Source organism: Brassica napus, chromosome C6 (genome assembly GCF_020379485.1).
Source record: "Brassica napus cultivar Da-Ae chromosome C6, Da-Ae, whole genome shotgun sequence".
In the NCBI taxonomy this organism is placed as follows: Eukaryota; Viridiplantae; Streptophyta; class Magnoliopsida; order Brassicales; family Brassicaceae; genus Brassica; species Brassica napus.
The window spans coordinates 43,247,479-43,274,301 of record NC_063449.1 but is presented as its reverse complement, the minus strand read 5'-3'; the positions used below and the strand labels follow the sequence as shown (position 1 = coordinate 43,274,301).

The following is a 26,823-nucleotide window of genomic DNA, read 5'->3' as shown; positions in this document are numbered from 1 at the left end:
TCATCATTTAAAAAATATTTATAAACCAAATATACTTTATTTTTAAAAATATAATAAAAACTAAATTAAATTATTAATACTAATGCGCTACACGAATATAAAATTTAGTTATTCTATAAAGACAAACATGCTGTTTTCTTTGTCTATATTTCTAATTTCTCTAAAATATATTCAGATATATTTAAACTCGAATTATGTATGGATTCGGATTGTGACATGAAAGTGCAAACCCATGAAGTAAATATTAAGGCCGATCTCTAAATGAATCTGACTTTTGAATTCAATTGAGGCCCAATACGTTAATTACGGCCGAATACGTAAACGGACAGTAAACTGCAGCGTTTTTACAGGAAAGTAAAGACGAACCCTGCGCGAAACAAAACAAGAACAAAATGCTGCGTGCTATCGTACGCACCACCTTCTCCAAGGTCTTTATTTTCCTCTCTAAACGTAACATTCATCTTTGAATATAGATCCAATAGAGATTTCCTTTAAATGTCATGTTTCAGATCTGTACGACAAGGACGGCTACATCTCCTTTGTATCGATGCAGTAGCTTAAGAACATTCTGCGGAGCTGTTTAAAACAACAACAACAACAAAAGTGACAACGAAACTAGCGAGCTTAAATCAGCGGCAAATGCAACTTTACATGATCTTGAAAGGATCCTCTGAGTCAAAGAGCGACAAACCTGAAGCTACACAAGACTCGTCTAGACAAAGCCATGGAGTCCAACGACGTTGAACAAATCTTTACTGTGCGCCAAGATTTGAATATTGAATCTGTATCACCATCAAATGAAGATGCTCAAGTATGAAGTTAACCCAGACGACGTTTCTGACCGGTCTGCAAATCATACTTTAGCAAGGGCTATTGTTGCAACTCTCGTTTTGGGTCTGCTTATTTATCTTTAGCTTAAGAAAACTATTAAGCATTTGCGAATTTTGTAAAGAACCATGGATGTTAGGTTTCTCTCATCTTCCACTCTCAGAGCTAAGAGCTAAAGCACAAGTCTATCATTATGATGCGTTTGTTACTTGGTTTGTCCAAGATCAAGAATAATTAGTCATCTATCTAGCAAAGAAACTAAGCTATTACTTTTTAGTTTTCTTTGAACCAACGAGTCCATCATGCTTAGTAAAAAAATGTAAAACATTGGTTTAAGGCATCATTTTTATGTTTATAGGGCATCTATACTAATAAAGTTATATACTATTCTCTTTTCTTTCCATGTCATTTTCTACTCCATTAGTTATATGAAATCAGAGGTTGATGTATAATGCAACACTTTCATTTCATATAGCTGTCACTGAAGCATATGCTTAAAGCTAAGTAAGAAACCCAAGTGCTAGAGAGTAACATTCTGCATATTGGAAACTGTAGATACTAAAATCTACACTAAGTATTTGATAGTGATCGGGGTTTGATCTAGGGAAGACAAATGATGTGGCAAAGATATCCTCAGAACACAACGATATAATCAGGTCCGAGTCAGCGAAAATGGACTATATTCGCAGGTCAAATATCACAGAGATATCGGGATCAAGAAGGATCGTGACTGAACTCGGGATCGAGCTGCCTACGTACCCGTCCAGGGATCAAGTCTAAACGTAGTTCGGTTATAATCATCTTGGGATCAAGTCTTGATCGAGATGTCGTGTTCATCGGTCTTGAGCAGGACGTCGGGTTGTCGTTATCGAGAAAGACGTGGAGTTGTCGTTATCGAGCAAGACGTGGAGTTGTCGGTCTTGAGCAAGACGTCGGGTTATCTCTTACCATCTCGGACGAGATGTCGTTTTGAGCTCGGGAAGTTGTTAAGGATTTGTGGCGGCGGAGCCGTAATCGATCTGGTAGTGAATAATGACGTGGTCTTCGATGGTTGATCTTTTATCAACAAATAAGCACATAATCCTCTTTAAGCGCTATGAATGCAATGAGTAATTGTATTCATGGTCGTAAGCCTTCATAAGCTCTAAAAGTCGGACCTTTGTGAATGGCATCGTATATGAATACGAGCTCATGCCACTAACATGGTCAAGGGTCGCTTTTGCTGTGTAAATGATTATGGATTTCAACCGATACGAGGTTGTAGTTGCTTTATGAAGTAAGCGTAGAGAAAGCATCTTGTCTTCTTCTGGCTCTTCTCTCAAGTGGTGATAAGTCTTGTCTTTTCTATACAATGGAATAATGGAATGTGGTTCTATTTCTTGTCCTTTCCCTCGAGAGGTGCCCTCCTCATTGAGAAGATAACTCTCTTGTCCTTTTATAGAACTCTTTATCTGTTGCTTAGTTGTTAAACATGCCTCGTTTTTTCCAGCTTTGACTTCTTCTTTAGCTCGCAAGTTGCCGAGATAATAGGAGACTAATGACTAATTCTTTTGACTTGATCTTTTGGCGTTTAATGGTCGCAGGAAACTTGGTGGCGGTTTTATGGTCCAACAGAAACTACTTCAGCTTCAGTTCTTGTGTCTAGATTGGTCTCCATATGTTCAATCAAACTCTGCAGCCTTCTGCATGTTCCTAAGAAAGCTTCTGATGAAGAAGAGTTCATGAAACCCTTAACATCAGCCTCCATCTCACCAATGTTTCCATTTATTCTCTCCAATATTTGCTTCATGAGACTCAGCTCCTGTGGGGGATAAACACAGGCTCCAAGCTCATCAATCTGATCTCCTGTTCCTTGACATAACTTGAGTAGCCTCTCAAACGAGTCCACAAACTCACCCTTGTCCTCTAGATTCTCCATCTTAATCATGCTTACAATAGCCCGGATGAGTTCTTTCACCACCATGAGTGTCTCAGAGACGACATCAGCTACCAATGCAGCAACTTCCAGCTCTTCAGAAGACAAGTCATCGCCTAAATCATCATCATCTTCATCTGAGTTTGCAGAAACATCATGCTCGGGTGATGTTCTCAGCTCCTTCATCTCCCTAAGAACATCCTTCATGGAAACAACAACCTGTGTCATTGAACGGCCAATGGCTTTTGATGTTTGTTGTAGGAACCTTAGTTAGAGCATGCCTCCCACACTGCTCCTGTAAGCTGCGGAATATTCGGCTTCCTGTCTTTCTCATATGAGAAAACATCATTCACAGTTTAAGTGTAATCTTAAAATCAATAATAGCCAGAAGAAGAGATAAGACTTTTCGCTATTTTACCGTATAAGGAGACAGAATCATGCAGCAACTTGCAGCTAGAATCAACAATCTGCTTCACAGAGGCTTGTATGGATGAAGAAAGTGTAGGACCAGCACCAACCATGCTTCCATGGCAAAGCAGCAAGAATCCTTGAAGGGTGTTGTAGTATGACTCCGTTGTCTCTTTCAATGCTTCAGCTTTTGGAGGTTCTCCAGTCCATAGCATTCCCACTAATAAACAAACAATTGTAAGAAAATTTTACAAAAGAACCAAAAAAAAACTGATTAGAGAAACCATATAAAGAGAAGCAAAACCTATGGTGGCTTGTCTGGAGAGGTGATCAGACATCTGAAGTACATCGTTCCAGTTTATTTTGACTTGTGTCGGAGGCGGTGAGTGCTTGAACAACTGCAATATTCATTAAACAAGTCAGGGTTACAACTCAATCACGAGTTAACAACACATTTATTATATAGAGAACAACAACAACAACAACAAACCTGGAGAGTATCGTTAATGGTGTTGAGATAACTAGAAAGGATTTGATTCAGTTCGTCTCTCTTTGGTTTCGATAGTATTAGGATTATGGAAACATATCAAAAAGGATTTGGAAATTGTAGAAGAACGAGAAGGATATAGAAAAATCAGGAAAATATATGTAAAATTAAGATATTAACAATGATGCTATATATTAGTTTAATAATCTATATTAATTTATTTTGTATATAAGTTTATGTATCTTTTTGACATTTAATTTTTACTTTTAGAAAAGTGATCTTACTCTTATCAATTTGTTATGGTGTTAAAACTAAGATCTAATTCTATGAGATTTTAATTGATGGCCATAATGTGATTATGTTTTTTCAACATGAATCTATGAATGATTTTGCTCAAATGTGATGTTCTTTGCCAGTAGCATCTTAAATATATACTCCGGAAAAAATGGATAGAAACTTTGTTGCCTAGTCTAGTCCCATTAAACTCTAAATATATTGAACCATTCTTTTCTTTTAATTTGTCATTTTTGACAAGTTTTTTCAGCCAATTCAGAAATAAAACTTTTAATCAAATCCTTATCTAAATCTAAATTCAAATAATTGTAATACGTACAAAAAATAAAATTATGATAAATATCAAAAAAGAAGAATATTCAAAACAGTATTAATAATATTATAAAATGATTTGATTACTCTAAACTCTAAATCATTATTCTAACTCCACCCCTTAAATATTATTCTGGATATTCTCAAATATTATTTGATTAATGATTATTAAACTTTTTTATAAGAAAAGAGTAAAAGAACATCTTCTCGTGTGTATGGGAACAAAGTAGAAGCCAAAACTCATGTGCACGTAGCATGTGTGCACACATTCAACTCCTGCACCCATTACTATAATCAAAAACCAAACCAAGACCAAAAAAATCTACCTACTTCATTAAAGAAACAGCATTAAATGACAAATTGACTCAACATATGTCTTTTGATTTTCTAGTTGATCATCGCCACATGTTCCTCGTCAATGTCTTTCTCTTCAAACTCCTCACCCATCACTCTCTCTCTCGCCTTTCTCACCTGCACCCACATTATCATTCATATGATATATTAAATACACGTCACTTTCTCAAAAATTGACTAAACCTAAAACAATGAAAGCAACTTTCACTAATTTAACAAACCTGTTGTTTCCAGTTGGTAAGACTGACGATAAGACCAAGCAAAAGAGCTTGTACAAATGACCCAACTGTGATCCCAATCCAGAGTCCTCTTCCTCTCATTTCAAACATAAAACCTAATAAGATAGCAGTTGGTATCCCAAAGAGATAGTATGCAGCTAGGTTTACGTATGCTCCAACATCTTGCCTCCCTGATCCTCTAGCCACACCTGTAATTATTAATCCTCAATACTTTATTAAACTAGTCTTTTAGTTAGTGACTTAAACATGATAAAAGGATCAGAATCTGACCTGATAGAACTGCGTGAAGAGCGTCGAATATGACCGATAAAGCAACCAGTGGAGCCATTGATCTAACGTAGTCCACAACTTCGGGTTCAGAGCTGAAGAGGTAACCAAATACGTTTCTTGCAGCAAAGACTAGTGCACCAACCAATATTGATTCTACTCCTGCTATAACCATCACTGTGTAAACCGCCATTCTAGCTTTCTTTGGGTTCCCAGCTCCTAACTCGTTTGCCACTCTTGTACTGCAACAAGAGAAGAAATATAGAGAGAGAGAGATTGAGATTGAGATTTAGATATACAAGAAAATGTAAATATCGAGAAAGAAACCTTGCTGCTGCACCTAGACTCTCTGGTATTTGGTACAAAGTAGATATTGTCGATAGACTGTTACACAAGGAAGCAATGCAACTGAGTTTGTATGACAACAGTTTTGTTAAATCATTACAAGATAAGGAAGGAACATACCAGACTGAGAGAACAGAGGTTTCTAGCCTTGGGTTTGGTAAAATCCCAGAGAGCATGACAAGAAACTCGAAAGACCACCACTCAAGGCTAATACACACAAAGAGATTCAAGTCAACTCAAATGTAAAAGTTGACCAAAACCAAAACAAATAGTCAAAAGAGTTTGTTCATACCAAATCATAGAAGCAGATGGGACTCCAAACCGGAAAAACTCTCTCATTCCTTTAAACACATTCATAGAGATCTTCGCACGGCTCTTTCCACAGCTAGAAGAAAACATCATGTACAATCCAAGCACAATCACGTTCAACCAATACGAAACACTTATAGCAAGAGCTGCACCAAGGCTACCAAGCCCAAACTTGAAGACCAAGCACCAGCAGAGAACAACATGGCAACAAAGAGCAGAGATCGAGCTCATAATCAACGGCAGAATCAGACTCTGCGCTTGGAAAAACCTAACGAGCGGCTGGAGTGTAGCGTAAGCAAAGAGTGCGGGTATGAGCCAAGTCGCAAACTTTCCAGCTTCTTGAGAAACGAGAGGGTCTTGTCCGATGAAACAGAGTATCTCACCCATGTAACTCCAGAGGATAGATAAAGGGATGGATACAATGAAGAGAGCAAAGATCCCTGTGTAAGTGTGTTCTCCAAGCTTCTCGAACTGTTTGGCTCCGTTAGCTTGGCCACATAACGTCTCCAACGCAGTAGCTAAACCGAACTGTTAACAATCAAAACAGAGGTTAAGAGAAACAGAGCAAAGCTAAAGAACAGAGGTTAAGAGAAACAGAGCAAAGCTAAACGTATTGTCAAAGAACAGAGCAAAGCTAAACGCATTGTTAAAGAAGAGAGACGTACGACGAGGCTGAAACCCGTGACGCTGCAGAAAGAAACGGCAATGGCGGTGCTGGAGAGGAAAAGCTCGCCGAGATGACCGACCATCATGATCGATATGACTTGAAGAAAATACATTGAAGAGTTCACGGCGACCATAGGTCCGGCGATGTAACCGAGCCTCCGCATCTCCTGGAAAAACCCTTCTCTCATGTTGACTTGTTCATCTTCCTCTTCTTCGCCTCCGACGAGGACGAGCAAACCCTTCTCCGCAGAATCCATTCTTTCGTTCTTCCCTTCTTTCTCTCCGGAGATTTCGAGATTTTTGTTGAGAAAGTTTATACTTTTTAATCAAAATCTACAGACTTTATATATTAGTATATCTATAAGTATTTTATTTTTTTGTTTATTTTATATTTGTTAGGATACAGCAGAGTGTCGTATTATGATTCTACACCTCCAGATACATCGGTTTCGTTTAGCCGCCAATAGACGTACTCTGGATCTAATTGGGCCAATTTGATGCCAAATTAAGAATGACCATCTCTGTGCAACGATTGGTTAAAGTTTCTATTATTATTATTGTTTTGTTACCAAAGTTATTATATTAAGTACACTGTAGTTTGCTTAAAGGAGTATGAAATCAGGTCCACGATTTTTTATTAGTTTAGTTGCATATTTGATTAAATTTTGTGACATATGGTTGTTTCTTCTTCGTCTAGGCAGTGGAAAAAAAAAAAAAAAAAAAACTCTTCATGTTAATATTCATGATGTGACGTTGTGAACCAGTCAATTTTACCTTTCAACTTTATTTTTTCAGTCTCGTTATAGTCATCGACAGACAACAGAAGAAGATTTGTCCTTTTCTTCTATTAACCTACTCAGCGTGTTTCGTCACTCTTTTTCTCCTCGTTTTCTTCAAAGATGACTGATTGCTCTCTCCATAAATTTAAAAGTGTTTCTTTTTAGAACTTAGCGGCCTGCCGTATTATGATTCTTTTACTCCTCCAGAAATCAAAGAACAGAAAAGCAACAAAAAGAAAACACTTTCATCTACCGCAGAAAGTTCCATAGGCTTCTAATTAGTAGCATATTAGGAAGATACTAAAAATACACTAATGACAAGATTTTCTGTGTTTTGTATTTAACTCCCAAAGTGTATAAACATGTATTAGTTGATACATAAAAGGATCAAAAGATGTAAAAACATCGAAAGTTGATTAGTTTAGTGAAGCCCTTAATACGTAAATACAATGTTTGTAGTTACGGGCAAATTTCTCGGCGATTTGATTCGTTCATTGTTATAGTCTGTACCGTATCCGTAAGTTCATCTACAACACGAGTAAACAATATACAGATACTAGATATGTGTAGTGCTAGATTCTATCTAACCCGATTAGCTTTACATACTTACTAACCATGAAGTCACTTTCAAATCTACTGGTGGACATTTTTAACAATTTTTCCGGATTTGGTTATGTCAATCTCGTTTTGAGTAATTGTTAATGAACTATAACCGAAGTTCTTTTGGTTTAGTTCGGTTAGAATTCGGTTTCGTTTAGAGCTCGGGTTGAGTATGTTTGAAATTGGTATGGTTGCATATGTTAACAAGTCCACAGCCCAATTCAATTTCGTTTCGACGTAACACAAATATATACAGAGACAAAGACAACAAACAAGGTTACAGAAGAAGGACATGATGAGCTCATAAACATAACCACTCGACTGCATCTATGCTTCTCCATCAAGCTCCTCGGCCTCTTCGTCGCTAGAAGAATCGGTGGCTTCGGCGTCGGTGACTGAGATTCTGTACGCTTCATTTGGGGATGGATGATCAATTTGAAATGTTTCTTAGGATTTTAGTGTCCCCTAAAAAGGAGGAGAAATATTTGATTCTTTCACAGAATATGTTTTTACTCTCTCCGAATCTACTCTCCACTTGATTTTCTTTATTTTATTTATTTTTGAACCAATCATGAATCAAATCGAGAATAAACTATGATCCAAATTATCATATTGAAGAGATGAATGACGACGACAAAGGAAAATTAATAGTTTTATACCAACTATATAACACATACGGTCCAATTATAATTGCAATAATAGTTCAAGTTGTTTCTTACCAACAAATATTATTAGGATAATTAGTTCATATTCATAATTATTCTGATATAAATTTGTTAAGACTGGTAGCAGAGTAGGGAGGAGTGGCATGGTTTTATTTGGATACATTCAAACTTTTAGGAAAAGTTTATTTTCAGAAATTGAAATAACTCTATACAAAATGATTAATACTCTCGGTTTGTAGTATCACTTATAGTCAAAACTTGTTTTTGAACAAACCATCATTAATGTTTTCATCCCCTAAAGTAACCCATGTCAATAGTTCAATTCACACGAAGGTAAAAATCCATCAACGCGTAACTCTCTTTTTATAATATTCTTTGAAAGATTTTGACCGTAAGTGAATCATATAGCACGGTTTAGTTAGCAAGAGAAAATTTAGGAACAACTTCAAGCTTCAGTCACACTGAAGAGAAAGTGTTGAACACATGAACAATACTCTTGCCTTCCGTTCAACTGACTACAAACCAATATTAAATTGCATGAGGGTTAATAATATATATATTTAAATTGATCCTCCTCCTCACACATGTTTTCTTCTCCTCCTTCTCCTAACCAAACAAGTTATCGATATATTCCTCAAAATATGGTTTCTACGGCAGCAGAGATTCATGATAAAAATGAAGGAGTTTCTGGAATTATTATTATTAATTATCATTACCATTTTTTTAAACGAAACATTACATCAAAAGAAAATAGAAAAAGCCACAAGTTTATTTGATTTGAAGTTGAAAATCACATGAAAAGACAGAAAGATAAGATATAAGAGTAGCCGGTGGTAAACGGCGGAACATTAAAACTGTGCCGGGAAGATAGAAATGGTAAAGGCAGAGTCGTTGGACAATATCATCCTTAATTCTTGAAATTGTACCTTTTGTAGACCGATATCCGTTGGTTTGTCAGCACTTCCAAAAACTAATTTGTAAGATCCTCCAAATTTCTGGATGGTGAAGGTGCTGTCATTGCTTGACTTGGTTCCATTAAGGACTACTGGTTTGATTGGCGAAGAGCTATCTTCGACTCTCCAATAATCGGACCCACCGCAAAGACTGGGCCTTGCAAACTTGATGTTAAGCTCTGTGGATACACTTAGGACATCTGTGTGAAAATGACTTATTTACGAGATTAAAAGAGAATATTAGTGAGAAAGACTTAACAAAAATAAGGGAGTATATGACAAGTTGTGAGAGAGAAAGAGAATGGGAAGAACTTGTTTGATTCAAGTTGATTAAAATTGTGTTACAACACACTCAATAAATAGACACAGACATTATCCTGCGTAAAGAGTAAATGATAAACTAATCTATGGTGTGTCATGCACTTCCTCCACTCAGACTAGTGCATAATGCACTTCTTCCATCCAGAATGGTGTTTCACGCACTTATTCCACTTCAGGCTAGTGCTTGGGCCACCTCATGCACTTCCTCCACTTGGTGTTTCACGTACATCTTCCACCCATACCTCAAGTAATTCATTATTCTAATGTTGCAGTGTAATTCATTATTCTAATGTTCCAGTATTCTCCTTAATCTTTATGCTTCATCTCAACACTCTCCCTCAAGCTTGACCATATGAAAGAAGTCAAGCTTGGAAGTCATAAAGCATTCCCTCATTAAAAACTTAGCCGGATAAAACCCCAGCCAAGGAAAAAGAGTAGAACACTTCATGAAGGGGAGAATTAATGAGATGAGAGTTTCGTGAGTCCAAGCTTTGAATGAATGAACTCACAGACTTTTTGGCTCGCAGCTTTGGTGAAGATATCTGCTAGCTGCTCTTCACTTCTTGTATAACATGGCAGGATGATCTGTTGCTCCACGGCCTGCCTAACTTTGTGACAATCCACTTCAATATGTTTGGTCCGGTCATGGAACACATTGTTTGAGGCTATATGAATGGCCGCCTGATTATCACAATGCATGGTGATGGGAGCTTTGGTTTCAATTCCCAAGTCTGTCAATAGGTTCCTTATCCAAATCAGCTCACTAGTAAGTTTTCTCATTGCCCTATACTCAGCTTCAGCACTAAAACATGAAACTATCTTCTGCTTCTTGCTCTTCCAAGTGACCAGATTACCTCCAATGAATGTACAGTATCCAGTAGTAGACCTCCTGTCCTTCCTATCTCCAGCCCAGTCTGCATCACAATACCCAACTATCTCGGTGCTCTTGTTGCAGCCTAGTCAAACTCCTTGCCCTGGTGCCTCTCTAAGCTATCTCAGAATCCTTTCCACCATGTTCCAATGGTACATCTTTGGCGCTTGCATATGTTGACTGACTTGGTTCACAGCAAAACATACATCCGGCCTTGTGATGGTTAGATAGATAAGCTTTCCCACAATTCTTCTATAGTGTTTCATATCTTCATATGGCTTGTCTTCTATCTCCCCCTCACGCATAACTTTGTAGCCTTCTTCTAATGGTGTTTTGGCTGTTCTTCCTCCTAGATCACCAGCTTCTTTAAGTATATCAAGCGTGTACTTTCTTTGGGACATGAACATACCCTCCTTTGACCTACACATCTCAATACCCAAGAAATACTTTAGCTCTCCTAAGTCTTTAATGTCAAAGGTTGCCTTGAGGAACTCTTTTGTTGATGCAATCCCATTTTTATCACTGCCAGTGATGATGATGTCGTCCACATAGATCAGTATGACAATGATTCCTTGGTTGCTTGTGAGGGTGAAGAGAGTATGGTCGGCCTCAGATTTTGTAAATCCTTTCCCATTCAAGGTTGTGCTCAGCTTATGGTACCAAGCTCTTGGAGATTGCTTCAAACCGTAGATAGCTTTTCTTAGTCTCAAAACATTTCCAGGTTTAACCATGCCTTCCATACCAGGTGGTGGTCTCATGTACACTTCATCTTCAAGCTCCCCTTGTAGAAATGCATTCTTGACATCCATTTGCCAAAGATCCCACTCTAGGTTCACGGCAATGGACAAAAGAATCCTGATGGTATGGAGTTTGGCTACTGGTGCGAATGTCTCAAGGTAGTCTTCTCCATATACTTGTGTATAGCCTCTAGCCACAAGCCTGGTTTTCTTCCTCTCCGGCTTCCCATTTGCCAAGTATTTGATGGTGAACAGCAGCATGCTTGTAACGGCTTTCTTGTCTTTGGGAAGTTCACACTCAAACCAGGTTTCATTCTTGATCATGGCACCAATTTCATCTCCCACTGAGTCTCTCCAGTCATCTATCTCCATAGCTTCTTCATAGTTTCTTGGAATAAATTCTTGGTCCACACTAGTCATGAAGGCTTTGTGGTTGATAGGGAATTGAACTAGAGAACATGGAGTTTGAGTAGGGTGTGCCACGGCTTGTGAGTTGTAGTGCAGTCTCGTGTTCACCCAGTTTGATGGAGGATATCTGATCCTAGTGCTTCTTCTTAATGGTTGGACAGTTGTTGTAGTTTCAACATCCGTAGATTGTTCTTCACTGCCTCCTAATCCTTCTGGTTGCTCTTCTTGGTCATGAGTAGCTGTGTTGTTCGGTTGTGACTCAGTTTGATTCCCCCCCTCAGGATCAAGAGGAGCTTCCTCAGCAACTTCATTAATAGGACCCTCTTGGTCATCTTCCCCAGCCACTTCATTAACAGGACCCTCTTGGTCCCTTTCTCCGGTTGGGTATGGGTTGGTGGATTGTGGCTGAACTTCAGCTTCTCTTCTCGGTATTCTAATGCCAATGTTTTCCATAACTATCCTCAAGTTCTCAGCTCTGTCTGAGGCAGATTGAGACAAGTCTTTCACTTCATCCCAGCTCTTTCCCATTCAAGGTTGTGCTCAGCTTATGGTACCAAGCTCTTGGAGATTGCTTCAAACCGTAGATAGTTTTTCTTAGTCTCAAAACATTTCCAGGTTTAACCATGCCTTCCATACCAGGTGGTGGTCTCATGCTCTGATACCATGTGAAAATGACTTATTTACGAGATTAAAAGAGAATATTAGTGAGAAAGACTTAACAAAAATAAGGGAGTATATGACAAGTTGTGAGAGAGAAAGAGAATGGGAAGAACTTGTTTGATTCAAATTGATTAAAATTGTGTTACAACACACTCAATATATAGACACAGACATTATCCTGCGTAACAAGAGTAAATGATAAACTAATCTATGGTGTGTCATGCACTTCCTCCACTCAGACTAGTGCATAATGCACTTCTTCCATCCAAAATGGTGTTTCACGCACTTATTCCACTTCAGGCTAGTGCTTGGGCCACCTCACGCACTTCCTCCACTTGGTGTTTCACGTACATCTTCCACCCATACCTGAAGTAATTCATTATTCTAATGTTGCAGTGTAATTCATTATTCTAATGTTGCAGTATTCTCTTTAATCTTTATGCTTCATCTCAACAATCTGATGATGATTCAAATATTACTGGGTCATATGTTAGTGGTAATTTTCTCATTACTTCTCCTTCCGGGCACGTGAATCCGCTCTGTATGACACGGCTAACCCACTTTCCTCTGTCCCCAAACTGGACTCCGAGGAAATACCTAACATTGGTTGCTACTAGCCTTCCCTGAAAATCAAGCACTGGTTCTTTCTGATCACCAACAACACCAGATGCTGTTATTGCAACAAGCAAGAAAGATATCATCAATTGTAAGACCGTGGTTGCACCACCATCTGTTTTCATTTTTTTTCCTGATTTCTTGATTTGTGTTTTTTTGTTGTTGATGATTAGCTAATGTATTTTTATAGATAAAAGCTAGAGATATAATATAATATAATTGGGTTCGAGACCTCTTTTGTTTTCTATTCTTCGTCATGTAGAACGTGCTTTCTTACATTTTTTTTTTCTGACTGCAAACACCATGATTTATTAATTCAAAAGGAACAGGTTAGCTTTTTGAGCTAGCCATCCCGAAATTTCAGAGTTTTCATGGAAAAAAATAGAGTTTTGCGAGCGAGCTCCTTTTGCAAGGAGATCCGCTCTTACATTACGCTCTCTAGTAATGAAAGAAATTGAAAAATCTGTAAAAGATGATACTATATGGATGAATTCATTTCATTCTGAAGCCATAGCTGGTCAATCTTCTTCATCGTTGATCAGCTTAACAAGCTGAAGACAGTCTGATTCAAAGGACATCAATGTAAACCCAAGCTGTAAGGAGTATCTCATTGCATTAAGCAAAACAGTAAACTCTGCATGCATGGGAGAGAGAACCTGGTCCATCCCGAGGGAACCATACGTATGCGTTCCAGGCGCCAGGTCAAAGACAAAACCTCCTCCAGAAACCGTCGAATTCATCACCCAGGATGCATCCACTTGACATCTTGGTAATTGTGACTCGTTCTCCAGGTTTCCGCCGTTCGAAAGACGGAAAATCTCCTGTAGCGTCCTTCTTCTCTATTAATTGTGCTACCCGCCAGTTCTCTTCCTCCTGGGTTGCATGTAGTACGGTATCTGGCGGGAGGACTTGCTTGCCATTGAAAACTTTCTCGTTCCTCGCTTTCCATATAAACCATACAATCCAAGGGAATCTAGCGAGAATATTATCAGGGGTTCCACTCTGCTTTGCACGAAGGAGTAAGTAATCAAAGTTCTCATACAGGGATTCTCTCGGGAAAGAACCCGGAACTGATGGAATGTCGAAGAGTGCCCATGTTTGAAGCGCCAGGGGACAGAGGAACAGGAGATGGTTCAATGATTCCTCGCCGTCTCCACATCTGGGGCAAGATCTATCCGTTCAACAGTGTCTATCAGCCAGACGGCTACATGTCGCAACACACTCCGACAAAACTTGCCAGAGGAAGTGTTTGATCTTCCGTGGAGCTTGTAGCTTCCAGATCATAGCTTTTAGGGGAGTGATACTAGGCTCTGTGACTGCAACCTCCCATTTATCCTCTTTCATTTGGTTTGCAAGCTTCTACCCCGACTTCACTGTATACAAACCAGACTTTGAGTGGTTCCAGCAGTACCCATCGTCCCTAAAGCAATGGTTGGGCCGTATACTCTGAATCAAAGGGATATCAATTGGATCGATCAAGGGCTCGAGTATCTCTACTCTCCATTGCTTAGAGGATTGGTTGATAAGTTGATTAACGAACAAATCTTGATCCCGATAGACCCCATTGTCTATTGCTGGCCGAGCTGGTATGGTCGGGATCCACGGGTCAATCCACACTCGAGTATTATAACCCGATCCAATCATTTTTCGCAAACCCTCCCGCAGTAGATCTTGTGCAGATAAAATACTTCTCCACCCATACGATGGGGAATTTGAGGTCTTAACTTCCATTGGGATAATGTGCCGATAGTATCTGCCTTTAAGAACACGCGCAAGTAAAGAGGTAGGATGGTGTAGAAGTCTCCAGAGCTGTTTTGCAAGGAGGGACAGATTAAAATTATGGAGATCTCTAAAGCCTAGACCTCCCTTATCGAAAGGAACACATATTTTTTCCCAAGCAATCCAGTGCAAACCGCGATTGTTTCCTTTCGTACTCCACCAGAATTTTGTTGCCCCTTGGAGCTTATTTAAGATGTCCTTTGGTAAAAAGAAGCAAGACATCACGTAGGTGGGTAGAGCTTGTGCTACAGATTTTAAAACAACTTCCTTGCCGCCTTTAGAGAATAACTTTGCTGACCATGAATTGATGCGAGTGAGCCGATCTCTGATGAAAGCAAAGGCTTGTCGCTTTGATCCACAAATTTTCTCCGGGAGTCCCAGATACATAGCTATTCCACCCTCTTTATTTATACCCAGAATTTTTTTCTTCGCTACCTTAACTTTCTGTCCTACTTTGTTGCCAAACAAGATAGAACATTTATTTATTTATTCCTTACAAGTTTCAACATGGATAAAGATTACGAATCGTTCTCCGTCAACGTTGAGATATTCTTATATATATTTCCTACTTTTCATATTAAATGTTGTTGTAGAGAATTTTTTTTATTACAAAATAAATATTGTTTTCTATTTTAAATTTAACAATTTATTTTTTTATTGGTTGAAATATGGTTAGGTGTATAGATAATTATGTTTTTATATAAAAAATATATAAAATTAATTGCTTTTTGAATTTGTGTGCACAAATTCAAAACGACACTTGATATAAAAGAGAGAGAGTATTGAACACACTTCAGGTGAGCTTAAAATGGCTGCCACTCTTGTCTTTTTTCCCTTCTTAGTAGTTACCAGGTGGAGATTACGAGTGGATCGATCTTAATTAGTCAACGCATTGGTAGGATGATGTGGCGGACTGAACGTTCTTTGTTATTGTTGTTGGTCAACTGTTGAACATGCTTCTTCACCTTATCAACGGAACCTCAGTATATGGTTTCCATTCACATTCCGAGTTAGAGCGAGAAAATTGAAGAATGCATAATTCCAAAGTTCAAAGATCTCAATCGTGTTTACGGATATCAAGAGTTCTCAAACAAATTATTGGAACTGCATCCCATGTAAGATATGGTACCATCACACAAAGCGTGTATTAGGATCGACGACGAAGGCACTGAAGCCACGTGAGATCATTTCTTTGGATGAGATAAAATGACAAAAGACTTTAACCCACAAGAAGCAATATCTCCACAGCTCGTTGATTTGTTACGTTAATTAATTTACACGATTGCTTTTTCCGCAAGGCACCTTTAATTCCCTCTCTTTTCTTGATGCCCAATTTATAGGTCTTCCCTTAACAGAAACCATACTTGGAACCACAGATCAGAATATTGAACGGAACTCTCAAACGATTCCCTTAAAAATGGCAATTAACTTTGCTGGTAAATTCTTGCTTGATACCAACAAACACATGGTAACTATAACTAATAACTGAAAATCTTCCTCTTTTGCCAGAAAAATGTTAAGTTTCTTTATGAATCTAACCATCCGCTTTTACGTATAAATGCTGGGAGTGACACCGATCCAATCCCAGGTTCACAATTTCCCGACACTAACCAGATAGGCAAAGCTAAAGGTTTACAGACGTAAGTTGTGATTTCTTCATTATATTTTATTACTCTTAACCATGTTAATATAATAGTATAATTTTTTCAACAAAATAATTGTCATCTTGTGTAAATCTAATTCTATCGTATCATTGTCTTAGAAAACTTATATGATTTGATTACAACAATACATCCGAAACTTTCTAAACTATATAGTAAATATTCCTAAAAATCTTTTGAATTTATTTTTTAATCAATACAAAAATATTTAAATATTAAAACCGCATTTAAAAAAGTATATGTTCTTTAAGAAGTATATTATAAATCCATATTTTCTAAAAAAAAAGTAACATAGAAATATTTGATCATTTTTCATTGTCTTTATTTTTATCAAATAGTATAATATGTAATGAGAAATATCTTTGGTATTATATTTGTAAATATAATTGTTTAAAATAAATAAAAAATGTTAGTATAATACTTTTGTCGGAAAAATACAATAAACTTTTTAAAAAAAATTAAGCTCTTCAAAATTAATTTTTATAAATAAAAATATACAATAAAATTAACTTTTATAAATACAAATATACAAATTTTTAAATCATGTCTCAACATCTATAAATATTTTTCATACATAAAAATCAACACAATTACAAAAGTATTAGGTTATCAAATTTTAATACATAACCCTATAATTAACAAATCTCGCGCTTTGAATGAAAGTTCTGTAATATATATAAAACATGAACTTATAAATATTTATGAAACTTGCAAAGGAAAAATATATGTAATAAATTTGTTAAGACTGAAGGAGATATTCATGATATATATGAAGGAGTTTCTGGAATTATTATTCTTAATTATCATTACCATTTTCTTAGTGAAACATTACATCAAAAGAAAAGAGAAAAAAAACAGACGTTTATTTGATTTGAAGTTGAAAATCACATGAAAAGACAGGAAAAATAAGATACAAGAGTGTAGCCGGTAAAAGGCGGAACATTAAAACAGTGCCCGGGCGAAAGCAACGGCAAAGCCAGAGTTGTTGGACAATATCAACCTATAATCTTCAATTCGTATCCTTTCTAAACCAACATCCGTTGGTTTGTCAGCACTTCCAAAAGCTAACTTGTAAGATTTTCCAAATTTCTGGATGGTGAAGGTGCTGTCATTGCTTGACTTGGATCCGTTAAGGACTACAGCTTTTGAGCTATCTTCGACTCTCCAATACCTGGACCCAGGGCAAAGACTGGGCCGTGAAAACCGGATGTTAAGCTCTGTGGATACACGTACGACATCTGATGATAATTCAAATATAACTGGTTCAACTGTTAGTGGTTCACTGCTCATTACTACTCTTTGTGGGCAATGAGTAATACCGAGCATTGGCCTTTTCTGGGTTTCCCCTAGAATCAAGCACTGTTTCTTTCTGACCCGCAACAACACTTATCGCAACAAGCAAGAAAGGTATCATCAACTGGAAGACTGTGATTGCACCACCATCTGTTTTCATCTTTCTTTTCTTTTTTTTTCTTTCTGATTTCTTGTGTTGTTTTGCTGGTGATTAATTAGCTAATGTATATTTATAGAGAGATAAGGCTAGGGATATAATTGAGTTCAATAATAATACCCTTTTGTTTTATATTCGGCGCCATGCCGAAGGTGCTTACATTTATTTATTTCTTAGAGCATCATTAACCCTAAAGTTGCTTAACTGGAATGCTTAAAAAAAAATTTAATCTTTTTTTTGTCTGAAAAAAATTTAAAAATTTAAAAAAATAATCAATCGCGGACCGCCACGTGTAAGTGGAATCCGCGAACAGTGCAAGCAACAGCAGCTTGTGACGTCTAATTAAGCATGCTTCTTCTTCTTCTCTTTCTTTTTTTTTTAATTAAAAAATTGCTAAGCACCCCTTAAACAACAAAGGTTAATGGTGCTCTTCCGACCTGGATAAAGATTACAAATGAATCTCATTCAAAGCTCTCTTCTTATTAACATATTGAACACGCTTCAGGTGAGCTTAATTATACATAGTCTGTATTTTTCTCTCATAATCATTCGTTTTGTTTTCCCTTATCAGCTGAAGATTACGAGTGGTTCTTAGACTCTTAGTCAACGCCATTGATAGGAAAATGATGTGGAGGACTGAACGTTCTTTGTTTTTGCTGTTGGTCAACTCTTGAACATGCCTCAGTATATGGTTCCATTCACATTCCGACCTTAGATGTATTACATCATTCATTTAGTTTATCAACGGAACCTCAGTATATGGTAAATTTCTAATATTTGATTATTTTTTATACACATTTATCTCTTGGGAGAGTGAAAGTCAATGGAATGATTAACTACCATGATTAGATATGTTTTCATTACACAACTAATTAACATATAATCACAGCTCATAAAACCCTGGTCAGGAATTGAAGTTGCCTAAGGAGAGGACTGAGAGTCTATAACCATTGAATCAAATCCAGTTTTTTGGTTCCAACTGACATCTTCAATCACCTGTGTGTACGCAATGTTAACCCAAGTGAACAAAACCATTGGATCAAAATCTAGTTTGATTTAACTTTTGATTAAAAGGGTTTACAAGATGTTTCGAATGCGTGTTGTGGGAATGGTGTATACTGGGAGGAGTAATGCAATGCGTGGAAGACAAGGATACAAGATTTGCAAGTAACCCAAATAAGGATACAAAAGCCAGAAAGTGAAACTTCGCTCCACTTCTAGTCTCTTCTTACTTACTAATATTACATGAACGCTACACAATGACTTTTTATTATCTATTCTTGTTATATAAAAATACAACATATAATTGATTCTACCTATATCTATACCTGTATACTACACGATCTTAGTTTCATCACCTGAGTGACCATTTTCCAAGCCGTTACCAGATCCAAGATCTTTTACTCGAGGCCGGTGTGGACCCGCAAACACTTCCTCCCTTTGGGGGCGGTTCGCATAGAATACCCACAGCACCAAACACAGCAACACTCCAACAGAGATCATCCCCAGACCCGCGTTCACAACCCTCAGATTACGCTCCAACGGCGGACAGTAGTCCGATGTAATACTCTCAAACGTATCCCTCACAAAGTTGCAATCCCTAAAGCTAAGCAGCGGCGGCGTGTAATGCGCCAAAGCGTAGCTCTCGTTCACAGCCGCCACCAGCTGCTTGTATGCATCAGGCGTCACTCTCCCCACCGTTGTGCAGATATTGGATTCCGTCACCTCGCATACGTAACTCTCCCACACCTAAACAAGAACAAGAAGATCATTAAGACATGCCTTGGACTTTGTGGGTGTTTAGTTGAATACATTAAGGTTTGAGTAAGTACCGATGATGCGTTTCCTATTGACAGTTCCCAGGAGCCGCACTCGCGGTCTTCCATGTTGGCATCGAAGGGGCTGCAAAGAGGAGGCATCGGGGGACCAGATTGATTGTAATAGAAATTTTGACCTGGTGATGGGTTTGTGTTGGCGTAGGCGTAGACGAAGGTGTTCACGACGGTGACGATGCTGTTGATGACGAGTTTGCTCTGAGTGAGAGTTTTGTTTGTTGTTTGCTCGTCGACGCATGGGAGGATGCTGCTTAGTGCTGTCTCTGCGTGAGGGTGATCAACCCATTCCTTCATGGCTACACACGTATCTGAAATTGCACTGAACACGCACAAAACAATGACGTTTAGTTAACTACATTTGCAAGTCTACCACTGAAAAAAAACAAACAATTGAACAGTTTTAGATCTTTACTTGTTTAGGATGAGAAAGACTCCACAGAGAACAAATGTAACAGCCACCAGTATCCACCCGCTCACAACGAATCTAATCACCATACCCATCAACATGAGTCAGATCAACATTTCTATTAAAACACTAGAGAGTAAAGAAAAAGAAGATGTTCAAAGGGCTCACATGTGAATAGCGTGTTGATGGCGGAGGACAGAAAGCACTGTAATAAAGCAGAGAACAGTCAAGTGGATGTCACAGCTAAACCAAATGAAGAACCGTAAGAACATGAACTGGACTTACAAAGACCAAGAAAAGAGAGGATGAGCATCACAGTAGCCACCGTGATCAAAGCCGATCTCCTGAAAAAAAGTACATACATATACAGAGTTAGTCTTTTATACTTTAGAATACCATTCAGTTCATAATACTACAAGGTTCAGCGGGAAACCTACACAGCATAGAAAACTCTCTTAATCTTAGCGGCATTATCTCTTGTTTTCTCTTCTATCGTCTCTGCTGCAGCTTTCAGATTGACGTTTAGCTTCTCGATCTCACCCAATACATTAGATGAAACGGAAATGCTCGTCACGTTAATCGTTTTAGCAAGGGAGAGATACTGAGTCACGTTCCGTAAGATCCCCACGGTGTAGTCTGATTGGTTTACCACAAACTTAAGAGTATCCAAAGCTTCGGTATGAAACTTATTCTGTCCAACAGACAGAAGAATGCATCCCACCCTGTCAAAAAGAAAACACCAACTCAATCTCAAGAACAAAACACAAACAAAAGAGAATGATGGGGAAAGGGTTGAGATTATTATTACGCAGCAGCAGAGGTGAAAACTATCAGCAAGATGAGACAGATTCTTCTTGAATTGTATGACGATCCTTTAGCTTTCTCGCATACCCTCCATTTGAAGCAATGATATACAACAAGAAGAGAGCCGAAAGATAAGATCCAGACAGCAGCTAGGATGAAACCAGGAGCACCTGTGAATCCAACAGACTGCAAGAACATGGCCTTTCATTACTACAGATCCTATAACTCAAACAAATCAACAAACGAAGAAGAACAAGAGACTTACAGCCCAGTAGTGATTGTTGGTGATGTTCCAGCCTCCAAGGTATGGCTTAAAGGCTCTGAGAATGTCAGGTCTCTTGGTTCTGTGAGCTGCCAAGACGAGGTAATCAGAAAAATCAGCTGAAGGTCCTGGTGCTAACGATTCCGCTGAGATTACTCCTTTCCATGATCCAAAATTAGGTGATCCTGTGAGTAAAAACTTCACATGATCAGAATTGTCTTGTCACCCAACAAAACAAAAAGTTACAAACTTCATCACAAGTTTCAAGCTTTGATTGATAATCTTGCCAAAGACAATGACTTTGACACATAGCATTGGAAGCATTCACATGAACTGGAACCGACACTAAACAACAGATCACAGATAATGGGAAACTTGAAAAAGATCAAAGCTTTTGATTCAACAAGGTAAACCCAGAAACCTAGATGACATTACAGAGAACGTAACAGCAAAAATAAATCAAGAAACGAAAACGTGAAACAGAGGAAAAAACAGAGAGGGAAGAAACCTAGTATGAGCTTAAGCGGATCCTGTGCGGCGGCGGCAGAGGATGATGAATCACGTGATAGAGCGACGGAAGACGGAAGAGAAACGAAACAAAAAGCAAACAAAGCAGAGAAGACAAACAAGTTCATCATCTTCCTCACTGAGAAGCTACGTCGTTTCGAGGCATGAGAGAGAGAGAGAGCGTAGAGAAATGAAAAGAATGGTTTCTCTTCAGATGAGAAAGGCCGCCATTGTCGAAGCTTTGCCGGGTGTCTGAAGAGAGATTTTATCCCCGCGCTATGCTTGTTGATGCGCCTTTTGATGGGGGAAAGTGAAAAAAGGAGGAAGAGAGAGGTGCTTCTTTATTTATTAGGCCACCTTTGCTTACTCTTATTGTCCTTTACTACTTTTCTTATTTTCACACTTGCCTTCTTCCTCTTTTTTTTTATATACGCTTTTCACACGCACACACTTTATATACTAAAAATATATGCTTGTGATTAATAATTAAATTTAAAAAAAACGTAGTCAGGTGATGGATTTTAGTTGGTGTTTTAAGTGTAACAAACTTGGTGAGATTAAGGAGTTGTTAGTTCCTAATTTGGAAGCATATTGTTGAGTTTATCTTAAAATTTGTTAGCGATTAAGCTTTATTTTGAGAGTATCGTTTAAATGCAATCTTTTCAATGTATATCACAATATGCAATAATTTATTTGCTATAGTTTTATATATTTATTTTGTTATTTTAGTTAAAAGTTAAGGGTTGTCAATAGAATTATCCAAAGATTGTCAAAAGTTGTAAAACGAATGTGATGATGAATTTTCTATAGTTATCTATCCTAAATTAATTAATTAATTAGCCTGTAGAAAAATATAAAATTGTGTGTCAATAAAATTAGTTTATTTTTTTAACGAAATCAACAACTAATGCTTTCTTTATTTTGTTGGTGCACACCTAAAAAAGCACCGCATGTGTTTGTTTGAGAATTAAGGTTGTGTAATAAAGGTAATTTAATTGATTAGGCACACTGATTTATCCAGTGGGTCCCATAAATGACTTGAGAGTCAGTCCATGGGGTCTGACGTGTTGGTTGCGGCCCCTCTCGGTGTCTCCAGTGGCGTTATGTTTCTGTAACCACGTGTGACCTTTAGATCGGACGGTACATTGATTGGCGTGTGTGACCAATTAATTCAAGAAACCATGTGTTTTGCTTTTGACTATACCGCGTGTATGTGTAATTTGCCAAACAAGTTCTTAGTAATCACGTTTGCCAAACAAGTTCTTAGTAATCACGTAATGAATGCCCAATTAATTCAAGAACCATGTGTATATGTAATTTACCAAACAAGTTCCTAGTATTCCATTTTTTTATGGCAAAAAGAAATAAAAAACAACTTCCTAGTAATCACGTAATAAATTCATTACTTTTCAAAGAGTTACGTGATGAAAATTGTCAATACATAATTTTCAGGGAATTTTCAAAAATTTATTGTTAGTATAGTATTATTGTTAAAATAATATTTCCTTTTTGGCCCTCTCTTTACGACTTTGAATTACCATAACTTGCGGTCAAGGTTATGGGATCTCAAGACTTTTTAGACTCTTCGTAGTGACGGCAAGCTTTTTTCTCGATAGTGAATGGGAAATAGAAACTAATAAAGTTGTCCACTCTAATGCCTTCATTTTTATATAACTATCTTAAGATATTTTTAGATCAAGCATAGAGAGATACAGTACAAAAAAGCTGACTACAATTTTATACCTAATAACCTAAATCACTTTAATGTGGTATCGGTGGTGTTTGGTATTTGACGCACGTCTCTACTTTTATCTTTAATATAGAAAACCGAAAGAAGTTTACATATATAGTAGTATATTACTATAACTTTATCCTTTTTAGTTTTTAATATAGTGCATTAGACTTCTCTTATAATAAAGTAAAATCCTATACAATAGACTCATATATGTTTGGTTGTTATTTATGTTAACATGCCATTAGAATGAGTGATCTGGTTGAGTCAAGATGGCTCAACATGCATGAAGAAGCATGTGAAAGGATCATGTGACCCAAATTGTGTGAAATCTTTTTTAAAAATTCGAGATGCATCTTTATTGCTCCGTGACAAAAAATGCCCATAACATGTTATTATATCCTCCCGTAGTAGAAAGTTAGAAAGTGCTATTATTCAATTCTCTTATTATCTTCTCTACCAATCTTTATTGCAGATCTAAGCGATTGTATTTGTATGGATTTACAAATGAACGAATGTGAAAATTAAATGAGAACTGATCTCTGAATGTTTACACTGATAATTCGTATATAGATTATATTCGTCATAGTTCATACGTGAATATTGTCTACTTTCTAGTAAAAAGATTGAGATTAAAAATGAAATCTGCAACATGCAAACGAATACCCCCTTGTTGAAGGGGGGATATGGCTGCCGACATTGATTCTTGACAAATTGCACTGGAAGCAACTTGAAAAACATTTCATAACGAAAAGCCCATTGGTTTATGAAATATGGCCCATTAGCCCTTTTGTTTGTAACTCTTTTCCCAAAGAACTAAAGTGGGCATGAAGATATTGCTCCAAACAAAAGAAAGTGGGCATGAAGACTATTAGACCATGTACGATGGTGATAGTTATTCAACATTCAATTTATATCGTTAACATTCCGCTTCATTTTCTCTTTTTACATGAAGTAGAGAGACATTTTTGGTCGCTTTATCCAATAACAAGCACATATCTTTCTACAAAGGTTGGTAGGTTGAAGGATGCAGTGATCAATATTGATTCACAACTCTAGGCAATGAAAGAGTTTGTGCCATATGTTACCCGGCATGAGGTTTCTTTACTGGTTTGCTAAATGCAAAAGCCTCTTGACGCTGCGTTCCAACACTACGACATCCGACTTACAGAGAAGAAGCACTAAGAGTGTTGGAGCCAGCGACCGCAAAAGCCAAACGGGTGTTTAAGGCCGGATCTGAGAATTTGGGGGCATAAACATTTCTTAAGAACTTGTATAACTTTTTTTTTCAAAATTCAAGGATCTATACATATATTGAAAACATTCAAAAATATTAGAACTTTACATTTTCAGTAACAATACAAGTGTGATGCATTCAACTGACAATTATTTTAGAACTCTTATCTTTTCACCATATCATAGTTAAGATAGTTTCATTCGAATCAACTTCAAAAACATTTCACCTGTAAGATAGATCTTTGTGTAACTTATAACGGTTCATGCCATTTCTAGTACGAGTGCTTTACTTCTTAAACAATGAATTGCCGGGACCATACAATACATCAAATAATTTTTCAAGTGGGTCACCTTATTCACCAACAACACACAAATAAAAAAAACCATTTCCTCTCTTTATTTATGGGACACCTTGGACATTATCAACGGTGAGCTTGAAGAAGACAATAATATAGAACGTAAGAGACAGCAACGCAAAGACATGCTGCCAAAACAGAAGCGCAGAGGCCTCTCTAACCGCATAACCCCTCAGACTCGCTATAGCTCCAAGCAAAATAGCACTCGGAGTCGAATACTGCAATAGAAGCACGAACTTAAACATCGGATCAGGGGAGATAAGACCAAGCTTATCAGCTGACATCACAATCCCTATCCCAACTAGAGGAAGCACAAGGAGTCTCGCAACGGTTATACCGACCGTGGTACGTAGCCCAAGAGTTGATTCTCTCGGTCCCTCGGAGAGCATACCACCGAGAACAAGCATCACAGAAGGAACCATCGCACTCGCCATAATATTCAAACTATCTGTGATAAAAGAGAGCGGAGCTTCGTACCCGAAGACAATGTTCTTCAGCTGAGGTACTGATCCAACAACGATGGCTAGTAAAGAAGCTATCGTTGGTGGTTGGAGTATGTGTTTAACCGGAGTCTGTTCAGCCACGACTCTCATCCTCCTGATAACTCTCGGCTCAGCTAAGCACTGAAGCGACCTCGGGCTGGAACTCTCACCTCCTGTCTCACCCATGAGATCAACAACTTCAGGGAAAGAAGTCTGCGAGTAACTCGAGATGCTATTAAAGACTCTCGCAATGAACGGTGTCTTGCAATGTTCAGTCTCTTTCTCCTCGATCCCTGGCCACTCAGCTTCGACCAGAAGAGGTCTACTAACATCATTAGAATTAGCCACGGCGATCTCCTCAATCTCAACCCCACCTTCATCCTCAACAACCTCGTAATACTCCAGAGGCGGCTCCATCATGTGATACACAACGGTGTACACAAGTATCACAGCCACCCACTGCGCAAACGAGACATAAGAAACTCCTCTCGAGTGACAACCCGACCCGAACGGGTTGTTCTTGGAGTGACACACGGAGCTGACAATCGCTAGCAAGAGGTTCCCCGTGTTGCCGAAGGCGGTCATGACGATTGTGACTCTGGTGAACTCTGGAGGAGGTCGGCATATGAGAACGACTATGTATCCTATAAAGGAGCCTATGATTGTGCTGAGGAGGACGTTAACCGGAATAAACCACCAGCGGAGGATGTTGTCTAAGGTGATGCTTTCTCCTAGCTCGGTGAAGATCAAGCAAGGTAGGAACAGAGCGAAGACGAGTTTGCTTAAGAGGCGAAAGGTGGCTCTCGGGACTAGTTGTGTTTTAGGGTGAGCGAGAAGGAGACCGATCACGGTTAAGGAGATGAGTTTCATCAGAGGGACGATACCACTGAGGATATCCTCAACCCTAGAGCTAACACTGTTCCCAGACATCTTGGATCCAAAGTTACCTGGAAAATGAGTCTTTGGTCTCAGCGTTGACCGTGTGAAGATTGTAGTCAACGACAGGAGAAAGAAAAACACAAGAGGGTGACCAAACTGAAACACAACAGTGACCTATCTGATACAGAACACAAGTTTGATTAGGACACAACTGGGAAGATGGTTTGGGCAGGGAGAACACCTGGAGGTTTATCACATGGAAGGTGTCATTGGAGAAGACGACAAGATTGAGAGGTGAGATGAACCATCCACGCTATATCGATTATTGGTGTATAATTTTTTTTTTATTTCAGATTCAGTCTTGTCTGAACAATTTTATGGTTATCACGTGGGGTGGGAAG

At 38.1% G+C, this 26,823-nt stretch overlaps 5 protein-coding genes across 5 annotated transcripts; all 5 read right to left on the bottom strand.

Annotated features, from left to right (window-relative positions):
* Positions 1-2,136: 2,136 nt before the first annotated feature.
* LOC106403138 lies at positions 2,137-4,050 on the bottom strand. The gene is made up of 3 exons (XM_048761338.1): positions 3,642-4,050; positions 3,456-3,549; positions 2,137-3,371 (listed from the first exon to the last, which is right to left on the bottom strand). The coding sequence occupies exon 3, from the start codon at positions 2,969-2,971 to the stop codon at positions 2,429-2,431; it is 543 nt and encodes a 180-aa protein (XP_048617295.1). The 5' UTR covers positions 2,972-3,371; positions 3,456-3,549; positions 3,642-4,050; the 3' UTR covers positions 2,137-2,428.
* A 334-nt stretch (positions 4,051-4,384) lies between these two features.
* Positions 4,385-6,826, bottom strand: LOC106404569 (protein DETOXIFICATION 14). The gene is made up of 7 exons (XM_048761337.1): positions 6,424-6,826; positions 5,742-6,286; positions 5,570-5,656; positions 5,432-5,488; positions 5,108-5,346; positions 4,820-5,025; positions 4,385-4,715 (listed from the first exon to the last, which is right to left on the bottom strand). Exons 1-7 carry the CDS (start codon positions 6,679-6,681, stop codon positions 4,632-4,634), a joined length of 1,476 nt encoding a protein of 491 aa, XP_048617294.1. The 5' UTR covers positions 6,682-6,826; the 3' UTR covers positions 4,385-4,631.
* Positions 6,827-17,415: 10,589 nt separating this feature from the next.
* Positions 17,416-17,926, bottom strand: LOC106403355 (kunitz trypsin inhibitor 6-like). Its single transcript, XM_048759953.1, has 2 exons — positions 17,767-17,926; positions 17,416-17,711 (listed from the first exon to the last, which is right to left on the bottom strand). Exons 1-2 carry the CDS (start codon positions 17,924-17,926, stop codon positions 17,416-17,418), a joined length of 456 nt encoding a protein of 151 aa, XP_048615910.1.
* A 1,174-nt stretch (positions 17,927-19,100) lies between these two features.
* BNAC06G32250D lies at positions 19,101-22,075 on the bottom strand. The gene is made up of 9 exons (XM_013843270.3): positions 21,739-22,075; positions 21,234-21,415; positions 20,973-21,154; positions 20,602-20,886; positions 20,450-20,508; positions 20,333-20,369; positions 20,171-20,242; positions 19,756-20,077; positions 19,101-19,672 (listed from the first exon to the last, which is right to left on the bottom strand). The coding sequence occupies exons 1-9, from the start codon at positions 21,866-21,868 to the stop codon at positions 19,259-19,261; spliced, it is 1,683 nt and encodes a 560-aa protein (XP_013698724.1). The 5' UTR covers positions 21,869-22,075; the 3' UTR covers positions 19,101-19,258.
* Positions 22,076-24,916: 2,841 nt separating this feature from the next.
* BNAC06G32240D (protein PIN-LIKES 2) lies at positions 24,917-26,823 on the bottom strand. The gene has a single exon (XM_013847311.3). The coding sequence runs from the start codon at positions 26,471-26,473 to the stop codon at positions 25,106-25,108; it is 1,368 nt and encodes a 455-aa protein (XP_013702765.1). The 5' UTR covers positions 26,474-26,823; the 3' UTR covers positions 24,917-25,105.